At 39.8% G+C, this 26,888-nt stretch overlaps 1 protein-coding gene across 1 annotated transcript in view; it reads left to right on the forward strand.

The window, feature by feature from the left end:
* Positions 1-20,630: 20,630 nt before the first annotated feature.
* The window catches only part of LOC143929130 (mixed lineage kinase domain-like protein), a 35,656-nt gene continuing 29,398 nt past the window's right edge, over positions 20,631-26,888 (forward strand). Inside the window, exons 1-3 of the mRNA XM_077453395.1 lie at positions 20,631-20,767; positions 21,911-22,355; positions 23,585-23,674. Coding sequence (XP_077309521.1) covers positions 21,914-22,355; positions 23,585-23,674 — 532 coding nt within the window. The 5' untranslated portion in view covers positions 20,631-20,767; positions 21,911-21,913. The remainder of the gene's footprint in view (positions 20,768-21,910; positions 22,356-23,584; positions 23,675-26,888) is intronic.

Below are 26,888 nucleotides of genomic sequence, written 5' to 3' on the forward strand. Positions count from 1 at the left end.
TGTCTGTAATGTACACAATATTTTCAAATTGATTGTAATGTTGGTTGGTTCTCAATAAAATTTATATTTGAAAAAAATAAAATCATATCCTCATAAAGGAGCAACCACACAACAACCCTGTACCTCTTCCCTTCCAGTCCCCTCTGTGACAGCAATAACTATGACGATGACCAAAGTGACTTAGGAAGCACAGTGTTCAAGAGAACAAAGGAAAATAACCAGGTAGCAATGTCCATTGAGGATAGGCTTTTCCTAGAAGTTATGGAAAGGAGTATGGAGAAAGATGGGACTAATAGCTGGGTTGCACCTCTTCCCTTTAGGCCACAAAGACGACATTTGCCTAACAGAGAACTAGCATATAAACGCCTCACTTCCCTAAGACACAATCTTCAAAGGAAACCAAAGATGAAAGAACATTTATTTTCCATCATGGAGAAAATATTCCAGAATGGTCATGCTGAGATAGCCCCAAACCTCAAAGACTCAGAGGAATGTTGGTACTTGCCCATATTTGGGGTCTATCACGCTAAGAAGCCAGGGCAGATTAGAGTGGTGCTCGATTCCAGTGCCAAGCATGAAGGTGTCTCTCTAAATGATGCCCTTCTCTCTGGCCCTGACCTTAACAACAGACTAGTGGGAGTACTTCTCTACTTTCGCAAGGATTCAGTTGCATTTATGGCAGATATACAGCAAATGTTCTATTGCTTTCTTGTTAAAGAAGAAGACTGAAACTTTCTGAGGTTTCTCTGGTTCAGGGACAACAACCCCTCTGAAGACATCACAGAATACTGTGTGAGGATGCACATATTTGACAACAGTCCTTCCCCTGCAGTTGCTATATATGGTCTCAGACACTTTGCTAGAGTGGGAGAGTTAGAGTATGGGTCAGCTGTCAGACAGTTTGTGGACAAGGATTTCTATGTAGACCATTGCTTGAAATCACTACCCACAAATGAAGCCGCAATCAGTTTCCTCAAAAGAACTCAAGCAATGCTTGCTTATTCCAACTTAAGACTTCACAAGATTGCTTCCAAAAGTAGAGACGTTTTAGAAGCCTTTTCTGTCCAAGATCATTCTAACGAGTTAAAGGACTTAGATCTGGGCACAGACTCACTTCCCATGCAATGCAGCCTTGGTTTGCTTTGGGACTTAAGATCTGACACGTTTACTTTCCAAGTAAACACAGAAGAAAAACCCTTTACCCATAGAGGTGTCCTGTCTACTATAAACAGCCTGTATGATACCTTAGGATTTTCAGCACCTGTCACCATCCAGGGTAAGGCACTACTTAGAGACTTAACCAGTACGTTGCTAGATTGGGACCACCCTCTCCCCACCGACAAGAAGAACCTATGGCTAGAGTGGAAGGACTCACTAGCGGCTCTATCCAACCTTAACATTCCATGACCTTTACTTTTAGCACTTAAAAATTATAACTTAATTCACTTTAAGAAGCACTGACATGTATGGATCCATCCTAAAGCATCTACAGTACTTAAAGACTTGTACGCTCAGTCTTAACTACCACTAGGTAGCCTGTTGGTATCGCTTATTCCTTCTAGAGACTTATGCTGCTTTCATTTTCCTGATTGGTTTGACTCGCTAGAATACATTGATATACTAGACGACGTCCTGTTCTCTCTTTTGTTTATTCATGTTAGAATAGACCTGTTCACATTTTGCTCCCATAGGGATGAATAGGTTTATTATTGGAGGTTTACTAGCTAGAAACTGAATTTAACATGAATTTGAAGTATTATTCATGATTATTATACTAACTTAATGTATTTATTAAAAATGCATTCGCTATACTATGTAATTGTAATGGTTTGAATCTTGTTATACTTTACTTAATGTCTTTATTTGTTATTTTATGTTCTGATAACTAAATAAAAAAATTGAATGTTAAAAAAAAAATTCCACGACCATATGCTCCTCTGTCATTGCTGACGTTCAGATGCAAAGACTTTAGCCCCATACACACTATCAGTTTTTCTGCTGAGTTTTTCCTTCAGATTTACCAAAACCATATAATATGAGGGCAAACCTTAGGAGTTTCAATGTGTATGCAACCAGGCAGGCCCTTGCATTACATGGTTTTGGTAAATCTGAAGGAAAAACTCAGCAGACAAACTGATAGTGTGTATGGGGCTTTTGTGTGTTTTCCGATGCTTCTGTTAAAGCAATTGCTGCTGTAGCTTACCTGAAAACCATAGACATTAAAGGACAATGCCACATAGGGTTCGTAATGGGGTAAGCAGAACTTGCACCACTTCCCGAACACACCGTACCCAGACTGGAAATTTGTGCTGCAGAATTAGCCACAGAGCTAGCTGAATTCATTGCAATCAGAGGCCCAGTGAAACTCATTCGCTCTGACAGAGGGTCTAACTTTGTAGGAGCAGGAAAATAACTTAAAATTCCTTCTAACTTGGACGTTCTTAGAGTAGAAAGATACTTGAGTGAACAAGACTGCATGTAGATCTTCATCCCACCTCTCACTCTTCTCACATGGGAGGTGTTTGGAAGAGGATGGTAGGCATAGCCCGCAGCAATTGCTGCTGTAGCTTACCTGAAAACCATAGACATTAAAGGACAATGCCACATAGGGTTCGTAATGGGGAAAGCAGAACTTGCACCACTTCCCGAACACACCGTACCCAGACTGGAAATTTGTGCTGCAGAATTAGCCACAGAGCTAGCTGAATTCATTGCAATCAGAGGCCCAGTGAAACTCATTCGCTCTGACAGAGGGTCTAACTTTGTAGGAGCAGGAAAATAACTTAAAATTCCTTCTAACTTGGACGTTCTTAGAGTAGAAAGATACTTGAGTGAACAAGATTGCATGTAGATCTTCATCCCACCTCTCACTCTTCTCACATGGGAGGTGTTTGGAAGAGGATGGTAGGCATAGCCCGCAGAATTCTTGACTCTATCTTCCTACAAGTAGGAACTGCAAGGCTTACTCACAAATGTTTAGTGATATTTATGGCAGAGGTTACAGCTATCATTAACGCCAGACCTTTGACGTCAATTTCAAGTGACTCTGAAGATCCAGTGGTCCTCACACCTGCCATGTTACTCATGCAAGAGACTAGTCTTGCTGGTGCTCCAGCTTGAGAGCTTTGTGAGAAGGACCTTTACAAATGTCAATGGAGACAAGTACAAATCCTTGCCATTACCTTCTGCAATTGGTGGAGGGAACAATATATATCTGCTCTACAAGTAAGGAGAAAATGGCACACTAAAAAGCCTAATCTTAAACCTGGTGATGTTGTGCTCATGAAAGATTGCCAGGCACCAAGGAATATGTGAGTTTTAGGTCTGATCACCAAAGTACTGACAAGCAAGGATAATCGTGTCCGTAAGGTCGAGGTCAAGATCTTCCAACAGGATGAGGTTCAAGTATTTTTAAGACCAGTGACCGAACTTATTCTGTTGCTTTCTACGGAGAACTCTGTTAGTGACATCACTTGATGTCAGTCAGGGAGTGTTCTCTCCATCAGAGCTTTATACTGACTATTTGATCTTCTGTTGTTAAATTGACATGTATAGCATGCAATTTGCATGGCAAAATCATAAGTGGTGTGCAAAAAACTATTGAAGAGCTGTGCAAATTAAAATAATCATGTGTTAAAAAATTATGTAAATTGTACACCAATTAATTCAGTTATGTATACGAGTCCATGCAAATCATTCATCCCAGGATTAAAAGGGTTAAAAAATGACAAAAGCACAGTCCACTCTGGATAATCTTGCATGAGCACCATGGTGACTTCACACAGATAAATAAGTGAAGAAGAGCCTGACCACCGAGATAAGGTTATGCTTACCAGATGGCAAAGCTACCAGAGCATTTACATCTGACTTGTCAGTAGTCTTAGACGCATATCAGAGCACCATATATCATACTGGGATAACACCTCACACTCAGAACGTCACATATGTAAAAATCTTGTTGGTAACCCTTTTCAAGAAACCTGGATGTAAGGACTTCAGCTTGGATAAGAAACTCCCCTGGATCAGAGCAGTTCCGCCTAGTTTGGATAAGTTTCTTATCCAAACTGAAGTCCTTACGTCCAGGTTTCTTGAAAAGGGTTACCAACAAGTTTTTTTGTCTGATACTTTGAATAGTGTTAAAAATTTGAACAGGGCAAAGTTGCTGACCGAAAGAGGCCTACGAGAAGAGGACGGTTTCCAGGGAAGCGTCCCCTTTGTAACCTCATACTCGTTACAACATAAGAGTAATAAAGTATCAAAAAAAGGGCAAGATGAAGAGATCAAACTAAAGATACCACATCCCAAAATGTATCAATTAAAGCAGAAAGAGGGAGGCTTCATAAGGCTGTCATTTTTTTGCCTTAGCTTCTGTGTGAGATGGCCGCTGAGGGACACGCTTGATTGTATCCTCTCGGGTTCCCTTCAACCTCCACTTTGTTTGGGTAAGACAATTCGATTTTTACTACTTTTATTCTGGGCTAATATTTAAATTTTTTAGCCTATGAAATGAATGGCGTTTTTTGTTTGCAACATTTTTGGCTACAATTTCTTTATTCCTGTGGTATGACCTGTCTTCCTAATTTTCTGATCATTTGTTTTCTATGCCCTTGTAATTTGATATTTTGTCATTGTTTTTTGAATTTTTGCTTGGTTCTTGATATAGTCACTAAGCCTAATCAATAAATAAGAGATATATGTGTCGTATTTATGCTATAGGCATTTCAAAAGGATGTTTCTTATTTTTACTTTGTTATTGCAGCATACAAAAGAGCTTTACCATCAATCTCCTGTAGAAACTCTAATGAGTGGAACATGTCGAGAGTGGTAGCGCTTTATATGTTTATGTTAAAATAACTTATATATCCTGTTTTCTGGATGTATCTTTGTTTTCCTTTTGTTTTTATCACTTTGTAATTTAATAAAAACCAATGTTTTTTATACTTCTACTTCTGGTACTTTGACCTTTTACACCTGATACCGCTAAAGTCCCAAGGTTTGTTACCTCTCAGCCCCCCTATTTTTGCTTTATAAGAGTATTAAACAATTGGTGAACAAACATTGGCATATAGTCAGTAATGATGCTGTCTAAAGAAGTGTTTTACCGGAAAAACCAAAAGTTGTGTTTAGGGGGCGCCCATTCCTTAAGAATCCAATTGGTACCTAATGTATTGACCCACCTAAAATAAGTAGAGGCTTCTTTGATCAGCTGTCGGGTTACTATAAATGTGGTAGATGTAGGGTATGTTCCCTCAATTTGTGTTCCCGGAGACGTACTACTACGTTTACCTGTACAGCTACACGGGTCAATCATACAATCCATGCCATGCATCACTTGTTCCATCACTAGGGTGGTCTACATGTTGCAATGCCCATGTGGGCTGCAATATGTGGGATGTACCAAACACCCACTCCAGGTTCGTATAAATGAACATATCACAAACATAATGACAGGTTTCCCGCATGCGCCATAGATAGCGGTGCCCGTCTTCAGGGCAAATATCTCCTAAACCGTATAGGTTTGGGAGATATTTCTTGGACCTACAGGTAAGCCTTAATCTAGGCTTACCTGTAGGTCAAAGTGGTTTGTAAGGGTTTACAACCACTTTAATATTATGTGGGGCCTAATTATTTTCACTCACGTAATTATTTTCAATCATATATAGATCACTCGGATCATATGGATACATAGTATTATTATTATATTCACTATTATTTTTATTAATTATTTTTTTATTATTTATAAATAATTATAATTATTTTTATTAATTTATTCTATTCATTAATTTTGATAAATTAATTATTTAAAGAATATGGGTATTCAAATTAGTGAAATTGAATATTATTTCTGGTCCCTGTTTGTTGATTACATGTAAGTTTAATCAAACTTGGGCTGTGTATAGCTGCCAGGGCTATCATTAACGCCAGACCTTTGACGTCAATTTCAAGTGACTCTGAAGATCCAGTGGTCCTCACACCTGCCATGTTACTCATGCAAGAGACTAGTCTTGCTGGTGCTCCAGCTTGAGAGCTTTGTGAGAAGGACCTTTACAAATGTCAATGGAGACAAGTACAAATCCTTGCCATTACCTTCTGCAATTGGTGGAGGGAACAATATATATCTGCTCTACAAGTAAGGAGAAAATGGCACACTAAAAAGCCTAATCTTAAACCTGGTGATGTTGTGCTCATGAAAGATTGCCAGGCACCAAGGAATATGTGAGTTTTAGGTATGATCACCAAAGTACTGACAAGCAAGGATAATCGTGTCCGTAAGGTCGAGGTCAAGATCTTCCAACAGGATGAGGTTCAAGTATTTTTAAGACCAGTGACCGAACTTATTCTGTTGCTTTCTACGGAGAACTCTGTTAGTGACATCACTTGATGTCAGTCAGGGAGTGTTCTCTCCATCAGAGCTTTATACTGACTATTTGATCTTCTGTTGTTAAATTGACATGTATAGCATGCAATTTGCATGGCAAAATCATAAGTGGTGTGCAAAAAACTATTGAAGAGCTGTGCAAATTAAAATAATCATGTGTTAAAAAATTATGTAAATTGTACACCAATTAATTCAGTTATGTATACGAGTCCATTCAAATCATTCATCCCAGGATTAAAAGGGTTAAAAAATGACAAAAGCACAGTCCACTCTGGATAATCTTGCATGAGCACCATGGTGACTTCACACAGATAAATAAGTGAAGAAGAGCCTGACCACCGAGATAAGGTTATGCTTACCAGATGGCAAAGCTACCAGAGCATTTACATCTGACTTGTCAGTAGTCTTAGACGCATATCAGAGCACCATATATCATACTGGGATAACACCTCACACTCAGAACGTCACATATGTAAAAATCTTGTTGGTAACCTTTTTCAAGAAACCTGGATGTAAGGACTTCAGCTTGGATAAGAAACTCCCCTGGATCAGAGCAGTTCCGCCTAGTTTGGATAAGTTTCTTATCCAAACTGAAGTCCTTACGTCCAGGTTTCTTGAAAAGGGTTACCAACAAGTTTTTTTGTCTGATACTTTGAATAGTGTTAACAATTTGAACAGGGCAAAGTTGCTGACCGAAAGAGGCCTACGAGAAGAGGACGGTTTCCAGGGAAGCGTCCCCTTTGTAACCTCATACTCGTTACAACATAAGAGTAATAAAGTATCAAAAAAAGGGCAAGATGAAGAGATCAAACTAAAGATACCACATCCCAAAATGTATCAATTAAAGCAGAAAGAGGGAGGCTTCATAAGGCTGTCATTTTTTTGCCTTAGCTTCTGTGTGAGATGGCCGCTGAGGGACACGCTTGATTGTATCCTCTCGGGTTCCCTTCAACCTCCACTTTGTTTGGGTAAGACAATTCGATTTTTACTACTTTTATTCTGGGCTAATATTTAAATTTTTTAGCCTATGAAATGAATGGCGTTTTTTGTTTGCAACATTTTTGGCTACAATTTCTTTATTCCTGTGGTATGACCTGTCTTCCTAATTTTCTGATCATTTGTTTTCTATGCCCTTGTAATTTGATATTTTGTCATTGTTTTTTGAATTTTTGCTTGGTTCTTGATATAGTCACTAAGCCTAATCAATAAATAAGAGATATATGTGTCGTATTTATGCTATAGGCATTTCAAAAGGATGTTTCTTATTTTTACTTTGTTATTGCAGCATACAAAAGAGCTTTACCATCAATCTCCTGTAGAAACTCTAATGAGTGGAACATGTCGAGAGTGGTAGCGCTTTATATGTTTATGTTAAAATAACTTATATATCCTGTTTTCTGGATGTATCTTTGTTTTCCTTTTGTTTTTATCACTTTGTAATTTAATAAAAACCAATGTTTTTTATACTTCTACTTCTGGTACTTTGACCTTTTACACCTGATACCGCTAAAGTCCCAAGGTTTGTTACCTCTCAGCCCCCCTATTTTTGCTTTATAAGAGTATTAAACAATTGGTGAACAAACATTGGCATATAGTCAGTAATGATGCTGTCTAAAGAAGTGTTTTACCGGAAAAACCAAAAGTTGTGTTTAGGGGGCGCCCATTCCTTAAGAATCCAATTGGTACCTAATGTATTGACCCACCTAAAATAAGTAGAGGCTTCTTTGATCAGCTGTCGGGTTACTATAAATGTGGTAGATGTAGGGTATGTTCCCTCAATTTGTGTTCCCGGAGACGTACTACTACGTTTACCTGTACAGCTACACGGGTCAATCATACAATCCATGCCATGCATCACTTGTTCCATCACTAGGGTGGTCTACATGTTGCAATGCCCATGTGGGCTGCAATATGTGGGATGTACCAAACACCCACTCCAGGTTCGTATAAATGAACATATCACAAACATAATGACAGGTTTCCCGCATGCGCCATAGATAGCGGTGCCCGTCTTCAGGGCAAATATCTCCTAAACCGTATAGGTTTGGGAGATATTTCTTGGACCTACAGGTAAGCCTTAATCTAGGCTTACCTGTAGGTCAAAGTGGTTTGTAAGGGTTTACAACCACTTTAATATTATGTGGGGCCTAATTATTTTCACTCACGTAATTATTTTCAATCATATATAGATCACTCGGATCATATGGATACATAGTATTATTATTATATTCACTATTATTTTTATTAATTATTTTTTTATTATTTATAAATAATTATAATTATTTTTATTAATTTATTCTATTCATTAATTTTGATAAATTAATTATTTAAAGAATATGGGTATTCAAATTAGTGAAATTGAATATTATTTCTGGTCCCTGTTTGTTGATTACATGTAAGTTTAATCAAACTTGGGCTGTGTATAGCTGCCAGGGCTATCATTAACGCCAGACCTTTGACGTCAATTTCAAGTGACTCTGAAGATCCAGTGGTCCTCACACCTGCCATGTTACTCATGCAAGAGACTAGTCTTGCTGGTGCTCCAGCTTGAGAGCTTTGTGAGAAGGACCTTTACAAATGTCAATGGAGACAAGTACAAATCCTTGCCATTACCTTCTGCAATTGGTGGAGGGAACAATATATATCTGCTCTACAAGTAAGGAGAAAATGGCACACTAAAAAGCCTAATCTTAAACCTGGTGATGTTGTGCTCATGAAAGATTGCCAGGCACCAAGGAATATGTGAGTTTTAGGTATGATCACCAAAGTACTGACAAGCAAGGATAATCGTGTCCGTAAGGTCGAGGTCAAGATCTTCCAACAGGATGAGGTTCAAGTATTTTTAAGACCAGTGACCGAACTTATTCTGTTGCTTTCTACGGAGAACTCTGTTAGTGACATCACTTGATGTCAGTCAGGGAGTGTTCTCTCCATCAGAACTTTATACTGACTATTTGATCTTCTGTTGTTAAATTGACATGTATAGCATGCAATTTGCATGGCAAAATCATAAGTGGTGTGCAAAAAACTATTGAAGAGCTGTGCAAATTAAAATAATCATGTGTTAAAAAATTATGTAAATTGTACACCAATTAATTCAGTTATGTATACGAGTCCATTCAAATCATTCATCCCAGGATTAAAAGGGTTAAAAAATGACAAAAGCACAGTCCACTCTGGATAATCTTGCATGAGCACCATGGTGACTTCACACAGATAAATAAGTGAAGAAGAGCCTGACCACCGAGATAAGGTTATGCTTACCAGATGGCAAAGCTACCAGAGCATTTACATCTGACTTGTCAGTAGTCTTAGACGCATATCAGAGCACCATATATCATACTGGGATAACACCGCACACTCAGAACGTCACATATGTAAAAATCTTGTTGGTAACCCTTTTCAAGAAACCTGGATGTAAGGACTTCAGCTTGGATAAGAAACTCCCCTGGATCAGAGCAGTTCCGCCTAGTTTGGATAAGTTTCTTATCCAAACTGAAGTCCTTACGTCCAGGTTTCTTGAAAAGGGTTACCAACAAGTTTTTTTGTCTGATACTTTGAATAGTGTTAACAATTTGAACAGGGCAAAGTTGCTGACCGAAAGAGGCCTACGAGAAGAGGACGGTTTCCAGGGAAGCATCCCCTTTGTAACCTCATACTCGTTACAACATAAGAGTAATAAAGTATCAAAAAAAGGGCAAGATGAAGAGATCAAACTAAAGATACCACATCCCAAAATGTATCAATTAAAGCAGAAAGAGGGAGGCTTCATAAGGCTGTCATTTTTTTGCCTTAGCTTCTGTGTGAGATGGCCGCTGAGGGACACGCTTGATTGTATCCTCTCGGGTTCCCTTCAACCTCCACTTTGTTTGGGTAAGACAATTCGATTTTTACTACTTTTATTCTGGGCTAATATTTAAATTTTTTAGCCTATGAAATGAATGGCGTTTTTTGTTTGCAACATTTTTGGCTACAATTTCTTTATTCCTGTGGTATGACCTGTCTTCCTAATTTTCTGATCATTTGTTTTCTATGCCCTTGTAATTTGATATTTTGTCATTGTTTTTTGAATTTTTGCTTGGTTCTTGATATAGTCACTAAGCCTAATCAATAAATAAGAGATATATGTGTCGTATTTATGCTATAGGCATTTCAAAAGGATGTTTCTTATTTTTACTTTGTTATTGCAGCATACAAAAGAGCTTTACCATCAATCTCCTGTAGAAACTCTAATGAGTGGAACATGTCGAGAGTGGTAGCGCTTTATATGTTTATGTTAAAATAACTTATATATCCTGTTTTCTGGATGTATCTTTGTTTTCCTTTTGTTTTTATCACTTTGTAATTTAATAAAAACCAATGTTTTTTCTACTTCTACTTCTGGTACTTTGACCTTTTACACCTGATACCGCTAAAGTCCCAAGGTTTGTTACCTCTCAGCCCCCCTATTTTTGCTTTATAAGAGTATTAAACAATTGGTGAACAAACATTGGCATATAGTCAGTAATGATGCTGTCTAAAGAAGTGTTTTACCGGAAAAACCAAAAGTTGTGTTTAGGGGGCGCCCATTCCTTAAGAATCCAATTGGTACCTAATGTATTGACCCACCTAAAATAAGTAGAGGCTTCTTTGATCAGCTGTTGGGTTACTATAAATGTGGTAGATGTAGGGTATGTTCCCTCAATTTGTGTTCCCGGAGACGTACTACTACGTTTACCTGTACAGCTACACGCGTCAATCATACAATCCATGCCATGCATCACTTGTTCCATCACTGGGGTGGTCTACATGTTGCAATGCCCATGTGGGCTGCAATATGTGGGATGTACCAAACACCCACTCCAGGTTCGTATAAATGAACATATCACAAACATAATGACAGGTTTCCCGAAACATTCTGTATCAAAGCATTATTTATTGGAACACAATAAGAATCCCGCAAAAACTTTGTTTCTTGGTATTGACAAATTCAAGTCTCACTGGCAAGGGAGCTTGCTAGTGAGGGAAATATCAAAACTGGAAATGTCATGGATCCATCGCCTGAAATCTTATGCCCCGTATGGATTGAATATAGACACAGATGTCAATACTTTTATAGATAAATCTTGATTTCTATTATGCAAGTCTATGTAAACTCGATCTGAGACGCAGGAGTGGGCCTATGTAATAAGACCCTGGAATTTATTAATGTATGTACACCTATAAGGGAGTACAAATTTGATTTATTAATTTATATTATTTTATTTATTAATATCACTTTAATTCACATATTTCAATTCATTCATTTATTTATTAAATATAATTATATTAATACAATACACACTTTCACAAATATGGTATCCGTGGAGTTAAATACCCCTTATATGGTATTTTCTACACACACCAGTTAATATTTAATGTTTGAGGTAATATCTAAATATTAATTTAATTAACACTTATTTTTAGTAATGATTAGGTAGAAATTAAAAACATTATGGGGTTAAAGAGGAAGTAAACTCTGATGAGTTTACTTCCTCTTTCATTCCCTGTAAAGGCAAAGCATAATGGACTACTATGCATCGCATAGTAGTCCATTATGTGTCACTTACCTGACACAGGAGCCAGCGAAGTCACCGCTGTCCCCTGTAGTTCCGAGCGTCCATCTTCTTGGTGGGTCTCCGTGGGTCTCGCTGCTCCGGCGCTGTGATGACGTCACTCCCGCGTTTGCGCACGGGAGCCGAGACTCGCGGCATTGCCGTCATCGACGATGCCCCGCTCAGTGCGCCTGCACACCGCTGTCTACGGCGCATGCGCCATAGATAGCGGTGCCCGTCTTCGGGGCAAATATCTCCTAAACCGTATAGGTTTATATTATATAGGTGATATTTCTTGGACCTACAGGTAAGCCTTAATCTAGGCTTACCTGTAGGTCAAAGTGGTTTGTAAGGGTTTACAACCACTTTAATATTATGTGGGGCCTAATTATTTTCACTCACGTAATTATTTTCAATCATATATAGATCACTCGGATCATATGGATACATAGTATTATTATTATATTCACTATTATTTTTATTAATTATTTTTTTATTATTTATAAATAATTATAATTATTTTTATTAATTTATTCTATTCATTAATTTTGATAAATTAATTATTTAAAGAATATGGGTATTCAAATTAGTGAAATTGAATATTATTTCTGGTCCCTGTTTGTTGATTACATGTAAGTTTAATCAAACTTGGGCTGTGTATAGCTGCCAGGGTCCTATCTATATAATAGGGTGGGTTAAGCAAATACATACCTTTTGGTGATAGTTTTCTGGTCCATATTACTTATTATGCTGTTTAACATGGCAATGCCCACAATCAATATGGTGTTGCTAGCCAAACCTTAGCGTCTCAGAACAAGGCTTGGCTCTGTATAAATGGTGGTGCGTCGCTGCGTGGCCCGTTCCCCATTGATAACGTCATCTATGACGAAACGTGTCTGGGAAGGCACGCAGTGACGCTATCACACTGCATGTGGGGAGGATGGGCTCCCAAAATTGCCGGCCGGCTTTGTTTTTATTCTGTACGAATTATGCTGTACGAACTACTTTTGTAAGTGCATTACCTTTCCTTTTTTTATTTTATTAAAAATGTTTAAGCAGTTTTACACTATGGGTAGTCTCTTTTCCTTTTGAACCATTGCCAATTAAACCATCCTGTGAAATACCTATGTGGCGTTCTGAGTGTGAGGTGTTATCCCAGTATGATATATTCCCAATTTAAAAAGAAAGATATTATTCTGCTGTGCCAGCTTGTTTAAGCAAAAGGGGGGGGGGAATACTTTTACTACTTTTATTTGCACACTAGCGCATACCAAAAGCAAGGTGTATATATGTAAAAAGCGGGGTACACAGAAAGCGTCTGTATCAAAGAATGTAGAGTATTGCAGATTTATTGGGGTTGCCCCTACAATAATTATTTTGCCATCCCCAAATACATTCTACTAATTTAAAATATCATATTCAGCCCCCCAGTGACGAGTACCAAAGGTAGCCAAGCTGACGCATACATTGAAGGCTGCCTACCCTGGTCACCCCCCAATGTTTCCATACTTAAAAAGATAAACTGGGGCTTAGTCCCATATAAACATTAAAACACTCTATTTCACATATAGAATTCCCTTATTTACAGGATTGTAACAAAAGATTAGACAAACCCACAAATCAGCACTGCAGTCATATTACCTCCGCTGAAGGGTTCATTAAATAGGGCATCAATCAGATAGGTAAAGCAGAGCGTTCACGGCTGTATCCTCCAGGAAGCATCCATCCCCAAGAGCACCTGTGGGGAGGACCTTCCTGCCTGCCATGTTTATACATCCCGTCTAGGACAACAAACAACTAAATATATCACGCGATACTCAGCCCAACATCAGGAACTCCGTGCGTGTATGGCCAAGCACTGGCACCTCTTAAGTGAGGACCCAGTCCTTCACCATCACGTACAGGCAACCCCGGAAATTGTTTTTCGAAAAAGTCCCTCTATAGGGGACAAGCTGACGGCGAGTCAATATCAACCAGATAGTCAGTCAGCTCCCCCCCAAGAGATATGCTCATATATGGGGACATTGTTCATATTTCCCACATATACAAGTTGGCAATGAATTGTAAATTCCACCAAGATAAGGTTACTCCACAGGAAAGAAATCAAAGTGGCTCTCTGTGTTTGGTGGGGGTGTACCCTTGGGTCCCTTCCCATTCTTGTCTTTTTCTTCTCTCCCTTTTATGTGTTTTGATTTGTAATAACCGTACAACACTCTTTTTATGTATAATCTGTGAACTTCAAATACATTTTGTTACATTTTTATACGTGCCTATAAAGTCCATTTCTCTTTTCAGTTAATTATTTTAGTTGGCGCAGCTCTTCAATTGTTTTTTGGATATTTCTTGTGTGCGTATTCCACTTGAGCTGCGGCCTGTAGATTTATTTAGGTTTATATTGATAACAATTTGTTTAAAATTTTGGTGTTGAGCGAAGTTTCTTTCTTTTTCTATAAGTGGTGTGCAGGCTCCATCTAGCGTTCCTTTATGATATTGCTGGAGTTGTTCTGTTTATTTAGAGTTACTATGTGTAGTTAAAAAGGAAGTAAACCCTGATGGGTTTACTTCCTCTTTGATTCCCTGCAAAGGTAAAGCATAATGGACTAATATGCATAGCATAGTAGTCCATTATGTGTCACTTACCTGACACAGGAGCCAGCGAAGTCACCGCTGTCCCCTGTAGTTCCGAGCGTCCATATTCTTGATGGGTCTCGCTGCTCCGGTGCTGTGATTCGCCGGAGCAGCGATGACGTCACTCCCGTGCATTCGCACGGGAGCCGATACTCGCAGCATATCGCCGTGATCTGCGGCTTACCCAGTGCGTCTGGGCGCTGCTGTCTATGGCGCCGTAGACATCGGTGGCTGTCTTCAGGTAAATATCTCCTAAACCATATAGGTTTAGGAGATATTTCTTGGACCTACAAATAAGCCTTAATCTAGGCTTACCTGTAGGTCAAAGTGGTTTGTAAGGGTTTACAACCACTTTAAGGAACTTGTTAATAAGCAGGGACTTCTAGGTAGAATTTTCACAGGGAGTGAACCAGTCACCATTTCTGCAAGACATTGCAGGAAGCAAAACATGTTTTTCTCAATTCTTTCGCCATCTCCCCTTAGAGAACTTAAAAAGTATGTTTTTACTATCTGATCCTATATTATATATGGTTGTTTCTGCAATGTATGCTGTATTGTATGCGATATTGTACTTGTAATATTGAGGTCTATTTCTGTTATTTTGTAGTTTCACCTGGCTTGTTCTAATAAAACTGAGATCAAAGAAATATGGTATCTGAAGTTATTGGGACAAGAAGGTTAGCTATATGTCCTTGAGACAGAACAATGTGTGTGATTATATGTCAGTATTACATTGTATATCCCTGTCTGTTGTGGTTGTTTGGGTGCTTATCTAGTAGTTTTTTTTAGTTATCGATGCCCCCCGCTGAGATCACCACCTGTGGAAGTGAATTCCACATCCTTGCCGCTCTTATGCCCTGTACACGCGGTCGGACATTCCGACGACAAAATCCGTCTGATTTTTTCTGACAGATTTTGGCCCAAACTTGTCTTGCACACACACGGTCGCACAAAGTTGTCGGAAAATCCGATAGTTCAGAACGAGGTGACGTAAACCACGTACAACGGGACTATAAAGAGGGTAGTAGCCAATAGCTTTCGTCTCGTCATTTATTCTGTGCATGTGTGGCACTTTGGCCGTCGGAATCATCTCCACACGATCGGAATTTAAACTTGTGTGTGTGAAATTCCGATCGGATTTTCCGACAACATGATCCGATAGCACATTTTCCGTCGGAAAGTCCAACCGTGTGTACAGAACATTACAGTAAAGAACCCTCTACGCAGTTTAAGGTTAAACCTCTTTTCTTCTAATTTTAGTGAACGGCCGCATGTCTTATTAAATTCCTTCGTGGAAAAGTTTTATCCCTATTGTGGGGTCACCAGTACGGTATTTGTACATTGAAATCATATCCCCTCTCAAGCGTCTCTTCTCCAGAGAGAATAAGTTCAGTACTCGCAACCTTTTCCTCATAACTAATATCCTCCAGACCCTTTTATTAGCTTTGTTTTGCCCTTCTTTGTACTCGCTCCATTACCAGTACATTCTTCCTGAGGACTGGTGCAGAGAACTGGACAGCTTACTCTAGGTGTGGCCGGACCAGAGTCTTGTAGAGTGGGAGAATTATCGCTTTATCCCTGGAGTTAATCCCCTTTTTAATGCATGCCAATATTCTGTTTGCTTTGCTTGCAGCAGCTTGGCATTGCATGCTATTGCTGAGCCTATCATCTACTAGGACCCCCATGTCCTTTTCCATCCTAGATCCCCCCCCCCCAGAGATTCACCCCCTAGTGAGTAGATTGCATATGTTACATATCACCACACACGCCAGAATGAGAGCAACGATTCTAGCATAAGACCTCCTCTGTAATGCTAAACTGATGACATATAGCAGGCCTTTAAAGCATTGCCTATAGAAAATATAGGTTACCGAAATTTTTCGCCTTTTACGGGCGTACAACCTCACTTCAATAGCTTAGGGCGTCATATGACATCCTTGACTTTGTGCGGGGATATCTGAATGATGCCTGCAGCTACAGGCATCATTCAAATATCATTCTTTCCAGGCGGCGATCCTGTGCAGTTCCGCCACTTGATTGTTCTTATAGGCGATGGGAGGGGACCTCCCGCCGCCATCTGGTGCTTCTCCGGGCTCTCCCGTGCCATTGAGGGCCCGGAGAATGAATCGCCCAACGCTGGATGATGATGATGGTCATCAGTCATTTCTATAACCATTGGAAGCCTTGAGATGAGGTCTTATTGATAAAGAGGACCTGTCACAATAGGTTCCTATTACAAGGGATGCTTACATTTCTTGTAATAGGAATAAAAGTGATAAAAAAAAAAAAGTGTAAAAATAAAGTAAAATAAAAAAATAAAATAAATTTAAAACACCCCTGTCCCTGGTAGCTCACGTTCAGAAGCGAACACACACGTAAGCCCCGCCCACACATGTAAACAACGTTCAAACGTGCTTTAGAGTGTGTGCAACAATTCTAGTTCTTGACCTCCTCTGTAACTCTAAACTCTAAAATGTAAACATTTTCAAAGCATCACCTATGGAGATTTTTAAGTACCGAAGTTTGGTGCCATTCCATGAGTGTGCGCAATTTTAAAGCGTGACATGTTAGGTATCTATTTACTCGGTGTAACATCATCTTTCATGTTATGCCAAAAAATTGGGCTAAATTTACTGTTTTGTTATTTTTCAATTCATGAAACCGTTTTTTCTCCCAAAATAGGCGTTTGAAGAATTATTGCGCAAATACCGTGCAATATAAAAAGTTGCAATGACCGGCCATTTTATTTCCTAGGGTGTCTGCTAAAAAAATATATGTAATTTTTGGGGGTTCTGAGTACTTTTCTAGCAAAAAAAATTATGATTTTTACATGTAGGAGAGAAGTGCAAGAATATTGAAGTGGTTAATATTTTAACTTGGGTAATTCATTGCGTTTTTGTGCCCTAAAATTAACGTCAGTGTTTTTTTACTGAAATTTTGCATTTCCTAGACCTTTGTGGTAATATTGTGTAATATTCCTTGAAATTATATAGTGAGAAAACTGTCTGATTCAGTAGCATTGTAACGGAATGAGACAGCTGTCTGATTTTTAAATAAACTAAATAAAAAAACATGAATGACTTATACTTGTCCACCTCATGGGATCGGCGGGGTAATTATAGGTAAGGTATAGGTATAGGTATAGGCTTTTATTTTATTCTGCCATTTTATACTCTGAACAGAAAATAAAGCTATTATATTTTTTATATATTTATTTTCTTATATAATAGTAAGCAGTTGTACTGTGCTGCGGTATATAGAGGTAATACGGATGTATAGTGTGGGATCAGTATTCCTAGGCAGGAATAGATTGTGTATGTTGTTCTTCCTGTCCCCTGATGTCTCCCTGTTTAATCCTCTCCCCCTCCTGCTCTCCTCCTGTGCTGTGTGTACCTGGAGAGTAGGGATGAGCTCAGGCGTGTTCGCATGGAACACGTGCAGAGCTCGCCAGGAAGTCGGCGCTGCGCTAATCACAGGCAGTGAGACATTGCCCCGATGTGCAGCTGCAGAGATCGGCCAATTTCTCATTGCCTGTGATTAGCGCAGCGCTGCGCCGACTTCCTGGCCGGCTCTGCACGTGTTCCACGTGAACACGCCTGAGCTCATCCCTACTGGGGAGCTGTCCCTTGTCTGCCTGGTATAGAGCTCTCTATACCAGGCAGAAAGAGAGAGAGGGGGAGAGATAGCGGGGGGTGGGAGAGCGAGGGAGCCAGAGAGAGAGAGGAGGGGAAAAAGAGAGAGGGGGTAGGAGAGCGAGAAGGCCAGAGAGTGAGAGAGAGAGAGAGGGGGTGGGAAAGCAAGGGCGTCCTAGAGAAAGAGAGGCATGGGGTATGAGAGAGAGACCTCTAGCCCTGTCTGCAGTCCCTCTTGTGCCCCCATGCCCTCACTGCTCTCCCTCCGTTTCCTGGACCGCCTGCTTGCACTGTGTAAATGGCAGCTGGAACCGGGTGATGTCATCCTGTTTGCACCTTGCTGCCTTTGCTGTCCCACTCCTTGCACCTGCTGTCACTGGACCGGGCCCCACCACGCCGTGCCCCTATTGGCCCTGGGCCCTCATACAGAGCCCTGCATTAATCCAGCCCTGGTGAAGGGGCATTTTACCACCCCCCCTGCGCCAGACGCCCTAAGCCTGTGCTGCCTTCTGGTGGCCTGATTGTTTCTTATGTATTTCTTTCTTTATATAATGTATATATATTTCTTATATATTTTTTTTTATATATTTATTTTGTTATATTATATTTGTGTTTCTTATACTTTATTCTTATATATTTCCGTCTTTATATAATACTGTATATTTGTATATTCTATATATTTTATTTCTGATATATTTTTTTCAAGAACCCTCAGTCCTGATGTAAGCAGTGGACTAGCTCTTTGGGAGGAGTTATGCAAATGTTAAAATTCCTTAATGGGGGAGGGGGTGTCAGCCTGGAGGAGTGGGCGTTCCTAGGCAAAGTGTATTTGCATGCAGACCGCCCTAGTTAAAGACCACTTGTGATGCCCAGCCTCCATCACTGAAAAACCTTAAAGTGTAGCTCCATCCAAAAGTGTGGGGGTTTGTGGGCAGGGGGTTTATCGGAATCTGAAGATCCCCCAGATCTCCCCCCCCCCATGTGAATGAGTATGGGGGAAACATAGTACCACTAGCTATTCACCAAAAAAGTATATAAAGATAATACACAAGTTTTTGACAATTCCTTTATGTAAAAAGCAAAACAAAAAAAACAATGTTCCCCGATGTAGATCCATCGTCAATCACGATGCTCACTGCATCGCCAACCCGAAAAAAGACAAAAAAACCTCCGGCCTCAATCAGACTGGGTTCACACTTGTTCGATGCGGGAACCCACATTGCACCTGATTTGCTGGCGGTTCACACTGACATATGCAAACCGCTGCGGGTATCAATGTAATGTTAATGACACACCCAGATCGGTTCGCAGATTGCAGTGCGCACTGTGAAATAGTGCAGGAATGGTGTGTGAACACCCAATTCCAATGCGGACCAAAAAAAGGGTCCTGTACCATATTTGTGCGAATGCGATTTCAGCCATACAGGTTTGTATCGCACAGACATCGCATGTGATCTGCACAGCAGTGCTGTGCTAATCGAATGCGATGTCTGTGATCGCATAAGTGTGAACCCAGCCTCAAGGCTCCGGCATACTGCTTGCTCTGCCAGCTGACATTTCTTAAATAGCTAAGGGGCGGAGTCACCCGATGATGTCAGTGGGTGATCTCACCCCTTGTGACATCATTGACCCAGTATGCCCTGGATGAAAGGGCAAATAGAGACAGTGAATATCCCCATGGGGGGGGGGGGGGGGCACAGACAGCAATACAAAAAATCTGACAGGGTTCTAATCCCTTTTCACTCCAATCTAAAAATAATTAAAAAAAAAGTTTTGCCTTTAGTTATACTTTAAAGCAGACCTTGCGCCGCATAAAAAATAAAAATAAAATTATGTGCATACAATTTAAAGCTGTTGGGGCTTACTGCTGTCTGTGACCCCATTGCACATTTCTTCTCACTTCCTGTTCCTCTGACACCTTGTGTGTCAGGATATTTTAGGATGTCCCTGGGCAAGTGAGGGTAAATCTCTATGATGCACACATCAATAAGGCACCCCACTCCACCCAGAACTATAACAGAGTTGTAAGTGGATTTGCATACCTCCCAACTTTTTGAGATGGGAATGAGGGACACCTAATAGCAAAAATATGTAGTCATATGACACACCCCCTGCCACGCCCCCTTAGAGGAGAATTATACCAAAAAAATGAAATGATTAGTTAAACCCACAAGTACTTTTTTTTACCACTACTATTCCTTTATATTGGCTTTTGAAATTTACAAATGCAGCAATTTAGAAATTGGATGAAAGGTTTAGCTCTGGGAAACACTTTCTGAAAGATAAAAAGTGCATTTCATATACATCTATATAGATCAGACCAAAATGAGGGACAGAGGGACATTGTTCCAATTCAGGAACAGTTGGGGGCTATGGATTTGGGATTTAATTCCACAATGACTGATGGATGGGAAATCAGCTGAATGCAGAACAACCTAAAGTAGTCGGAGAGTTTCTCAATGGAGGCGGAGCTTCACATGTCAGGATAAAAAGGCTGAAAACACAGAGGCTGAAATGACACATCTCTCTCTTCAATACTTCTCCAAATACCAAGCGTAAGTACTTATTTCACTTATTTATAGGTAGATTCTGTATTATTTACAGGGCACATAGCAACGTTCACATCAGCTTCTGGAGTACAGGAGGTTACACTCTAAAATCTACTTCCTACACACATTTTATTATTATATATTTATATACAGTAGCTCTGACATATACTGCAGTGATGTACACTGAGCCAGTCACACCAGTCTCTGCACCAGAGGAGCTTACACTCTAATGCCCCTCCATAGTCACACACTATTATTATACATTTATGCAGCTCTGACATATACCGCAGTGCCATACAGAGAACAAAGCCATTCACATCAGTCTCTGCACCACAGGAGCTTACGCCCTAAAGTTTTTGCTTTAGCTATACTTTAATGAATACAGCCTGGTAACCAGCAGTCAGCTTCCAGCCTTGCACTGACTTAAACCAAAGTTTGACTCAAAAGGGTAAGTTCTGCATATTTCCACCCCCCCGCCCCACTACCACATTAGGCACTCTTTGGGGGGGGAGCAGGTACCTGTCAAAACCAGGTGACCTGAGCTGGAAATCTCCCCTCCTTCCCCTACAGTCTTCTGGGACACATCATACGCGCAGTAGGAAACCGACTGTGGAGCCGCAAGGTTTCACTTCCTGTTTCCCTACTTGCTATGCTGATTGAAGAATCGGCACTGGTAAGGCCATTGCTGTCCTTATATTAAAAGTCAGCAACTATAGTGTAAATATATAGATATAAATAAATAAATATATATACACACACACACGCACATATTTATATATATATATATACACAAACTGATCTTCAGCTATTGAACTTAGTAAACCAAAAAATGTTTTTTTTTGTTTTTTTTTACAGCAAATCAATAAAAGGTAGAATATTAAATATGGCAAAAAGAGCCTAGAGCCCCACCTGCTGGTTTAATCTGAAAAGACAAAATGAGCATACCTTTATTTCAACCTTTACATTTTATATAAATAATACTATAACTTCCCTTCTAGCATGTAGAGCCAAGTGTTGTAGGAATAAAGGGAATTCAATTGCAAAAGTAATTGTTGAAATGTTAGAATATTTAACCATGTTTAGAAAAAATAGGAATGGAATTCCGAACTTGTCCATACGTCTTTCTCTACCCTGCCCTTGTGATTGCAGGAGATGGATCACGCATTCAGCGTTGCGCAAACCATCTATGAACTGGTCGATCAAGCCACGGCCAATGGAAACAAATGCCGCTTTCTGGAGAGGAAAATCCGTGTCTTACTGCTGACCACCGACACTCTTTGGACTCAAGAGGACAAGTCTGTTGGCCTGCAGATCGTGATGCAGGAACTCGATAAGGCCCTCAAGAATGCCAAGAGTTGGGTCTTTCAATATTCCAAAATGTCCCAGATAAAACAAATATTTAAAGCCAAGGGCATCCAGGAAAAATTTGCAGAGGTTACCGACCAGCTGAAAGATGTCGCCGAACACATTTCGCTCTTACTGGCTATCGAACAAAGAGAAAAATTCCAGAAAATCTATAAGAAGAGTTCTTGGACGAAGGAGAGTGAGAAGGACATGGAGAAAGATGGGAGGAAGCTACTTCAGTTACTCAGCAGTAAGTATGAGAATGTGAATTATCAGAGACTGAACAAGAAATTAAAAAATGCTACATGGACTGCTGATATCTCAGATACCCTTGTCATATGCACACACTTAGGTTTGCCTGGGGTTGAAATTGCAAAAATGCTAAGAGCTATAGAGATAATTTAAGCAATAGTATCCTAATATTCTATAAACCGTTTGTGCCAGTGTCACCGACGTGAGTTTTCTTCCGAGGCACCACTGGTGTTTGTGCTAGAAGAGTGCTCCACAGTGCATTCCTAGCACAGAGACTGAGCAGCTCTGGGTTTTCCTACTAATAATTGGAAACCGGAAGGACCAGCTTCCAATCACAATGATGGCCGTGGTAGCCTATGATTGGCTATTACAGTGTCCACTCTGTAAAACAAATCTCTGTATTTTTGATGTCCTCTGAATGGAAAAAAAAAAGGATGTATAAAGAAAACAGCCTCAATGATAAAATGTATAGGGAACACCGAGCCCCTATAATACAATGTACAGAGAACACTGACCCTCTATGATACATTGTATTCAGAACACATGAACCCTTTTCTTTAGTATCAGGATCACCATTATGGGTCTATGCAAAAAAAAAAAAAAGAAATGCTGTACCAATGTAGCATATTATTTTGTGTATTATGATTAGTTCCTATGATTTTAATTGCCATCAAGTGACCCTAATATTTTTTTTTAAAACCTCAATCAAGAAAAATCCTACATTATGCCCATTATATGGTGCCCACGATCATAGAAACAAATTGTATTACTCAAAATATAGCGATTTTTATTTTTTTTTATTATTATTTCGGGCCAGTCTTCCTTTGATAGTTTAAAAAATGAAAGCCCAATAAATCCTGAAAAAAAATCAGTATAATTCACCTAGAAAAGCTAAGCAGTTGTGATGATATGTACAGATTTACTAGTATAGGTCAAAGTAATAAAACTGTGTTCAGGTATGGAGAATGGTTTTGCCTTCATCACGAAGGGGTTAAGAAGACAATATGAAAATTCACAAACCGAAAGATGACCAGATGGCCCTCGTGACTGCTGGAAGAATGATGAACCTGCCTCCAGCAACCTAACAGGATGAAGAGGGCTTATTTAATATATAAGTGCCAAGTAAAGCAACCCAGGGGAACCAAACAGAATTGAATCAGTTTCTGATTGGTTGATTGGACTTTGCCTGGCATTGCTATCATCATTTTATCTTCTTCTTTCCTGCAGATCAAGAGATCCATATTGTGAACAGATTGGACAAGTTATCGGCTGGGATAAAAGATATTCATCATTTCATGCACAAAATGAGACATCCGAGTAAGTACTCACAAGACCTCACATTTCCTTCTAGGACCCCCTTATCTGGATGTGTCAGCAAACAGAACATGTATTGTGAATTATCTGTTGGGAAAATTATGGCTATCTCTTGTCTGTGATCTGCATTTATACTGGAAATAGGCATTGCAAACTTTGGCATCCTTGGATATAATAAATGGGGGGGGGGGGGGGGGGAATAATCCCTTCAGGGAAACTAATGTATTTATGGTGGTGCCACTTCAAGTCTGAACAAGATATGGGCCAGGTTTGTCCCTAGGCCGTATAAGGCCATGGCCAAGGGGGCCATGGCCACTGAGTAAGCATTTTGAAGTGGTCTGGATTGTGCAGGGCTAACTGGTGGAATCCAGTACATTCTGCAGTGTGCCCTGTGCTGCTGGATAGGCATGGGATACAGGTTGAATGTAGGTTTAACCAGAACCCAGCCCATTTTCTGCCCATGGCTATGGTGAACGTTTTGACACAATACATACAGTGCCTTGAAAAAGTATTCATGCCCCTTGAGATTTTCCAAATTTTTTCATGTTACAACCAATAACGTAAATGTATTTTATTGGGATTTTATGTGATAAACCAACACAAAGTGGCACATAATTGTGAAGTGGAAGGAAAATGCAAAATGGTTTATATGCAATAAAAAAAACAATATGCTCCCCTAGTCTAAAGCCCCATACACACTATCAGTTTTTCTGATGAGTTTTTCCTTAAGATTTACCAAAACCATGCAGTGCAAGGGCCTGCCTGATTGCATACAAATTGAAACTCCTAAGGTTTGACCTCATATTATATGGTTTTGGAAAATCTGAAGGAAAAACTCATAGTCACAGAAAAGCAGAAAATCTGATAGTCACCTTAAACCTCCCCCCTTTCCCCCAGAATTCAAAAGCTGTACTGCTCCAGGGGTTAAAACTATTTTTAATCACTTTGGCTCCAGAAGGTTTCACCCCCTTCATGACTGGGCCATTTTTTGCTATTTTGTTCACCCCTGCCATTTATTACTGAAGTTACCTGAAAACAAGAGACACAATCATGGGTGTACAAAGTGAACAAAAAAAGGCCTTAACATACACTCTAGAGCAGGGTTTCTCAACCAGGGTACTTTCTCTAAAGGTCGCTAGGGGTTCCTTGAGGAATGACCAATTTGTGCCTCTCGGATAAGTTCCCACTGACACCAATTATCTTTTTACAAGTGTGAGGAGCACCCTTCCCACTGATCATCACACTAATGTATTATGAGTTGTAGAAATAGTAATTTTTAGCAGGGGTTCACTGAGACTGGAAAGTTATTTCAAGGCTCATCTGTACTAAAAGTGAACACTAACAACACAGAATTCACCCATTTTTACCATCTCTGCCTATCGGTGAGGGGATGCCAAAACCAGCTGCAAAAAGTTGGGCTTAAACCCAATAATTTACACTTAAAAATGAGTTTAATTGGTAAAATGACATTAAGGCTGGGTTCACACTGCTGCGGGGGGAGATCCGGATGTGATTCGCACAGCAAATCACATCCGATCTCCGTAGCACTGCGAGTTCAGCCATACAGATAGTATGGCTGAACTCGCAGCTGTCCCGCAGCAAACTCGCACAGGACCCTTTTTTGGGTCCGCAACGGAATCGGATCGCATGGGGGTTCACACCATGCGATCCGATTCCTGTGCGAGTCGGCAGATCGCACTGCGATATGCCGACGGATCTGGGGGTGTCATTAACATAACATTGACACCCCCAGCCGTCCGCATAGGGCAGTGTGAACTGCCGGCGGGAGGTATGCGATGCGGGAAAACGCCGCGGATTCGCGGCGTTCCCGCATCGCAATAGTGTGAACCTAGCCTAAAAGTCAAATTGAAATCAATAAAAAGACTATGGACATAGATTTTTTTTTACCTTGGGTGGGTCAAAACAGTTTGTAAAGCTGCCCACAGATGAATCAAAATTTGGACAAGGGGTCAGCCAAATTTCGATCTATCCATGGTCATTCCCAACTGGCAGAAGTCGCTCTAACAATTGACTTCTGTTGAAAGGGACTGTTGGAAAACTTCTGCTGATTCTGCTGATCAGTGTATTCTGGCAGTGGAGACTTGCACAGATGATTCCCCTATCCACCTTGATGCTGTGGATAGGGAAATCCATTCTTTTTCTTAATAGTCCTGAGGGTGCTTAAAAAAAAAAAAAAAGCATCTATGGCGAGCATGGTTAAAGCAGTAACATCCTTTGTAGATTCATTTGCTCTGAAAGCAAAATGGCAACTATGTAGCCTAGTGGAACATGTTTTTTTAATGTACCCGAGTATCAATCTTGTCAAGCATTTTTTTTTTTTTTTTGTTTCAAATCTTCTCTTTATTGTTTTTATAATAATCATAAAACATACATATCCATTTACAACATCATCATACAACGTCATACATAAAACCCAAACATTTTACTCTTCATTTAATAAAAAAAAAAAAAAAAAAAAAAAAAAACACCACAATCCCCCTCCTCTCCCTCCCCCCCCCCCCCCTTCTTTAACTTATAAATATTCTACCATTCTTTTTGAGGACCGAAACTCTTCCCATTTTTTCCACACCGTTGGTATCTGGTTTTTCACATAGCCTTCTTCTCTTATTTGTTTTTCCATGAAACACATCTCGCTCATTTCGCATATCCATTCTGATATTATTGGACTAGTTGTTTCTTTCCATTTACGTGCTATTATTGTTCTGGCTGCTGTTGTCATATATTGGATTATTCCATTTTTCATACTATCCATTGTATCTGTTGTAAGGGAAAATAGTGCTATCTTTACATCTGGGATTAATTCTTTTCCTGTCACCTTTTGGTATATCTCAAAAATTTTTATCCAGAAATTTCTCACTTTTTTACATCCATACCAAATATGTTCCAATGTTCCTTTTTCTGTCCTACACCTCCAGCACTTATCTGTATTTCCTTTATTAACTATTTTTAATGCCACCGGACTCCAGTACCATCTCAGTGCCACTTTATAGTTTCTTTCTTGATGTTTTAGTGCCGTTGAGGTTTTATGTATTATCCCTAAAACTTTTTTCCATTCTTTTTCTGTAATTGTCTCTCCTAATTCTTCCTCCCATTTTTTAATTCCCATTAGATCTCTAATGTCCCCTGTGGGTAGCAACAGTTCATATATTTTAGATAGTTTATTCTTATGGTTTTGCTCCTTTAATATTATCTGTTC

The sequence above is a fragment of the Lithobates pipiens genome, unplaced genomic scaffold (assembly GCF_037356315.1).
Source record: "Lithobates pipiens isolate NorthernLeopardFrog02 unplaced genomic scaffold, aLitPip1_a1.2 Scaffold_10, whole genome shotgun sequence".
NCBI classification, from domain to species: Eukaryota; Metazoa; Chordata; class Amphibia; order Anura; family Ranidae; genus Lithobates; species Lithobates pipiens.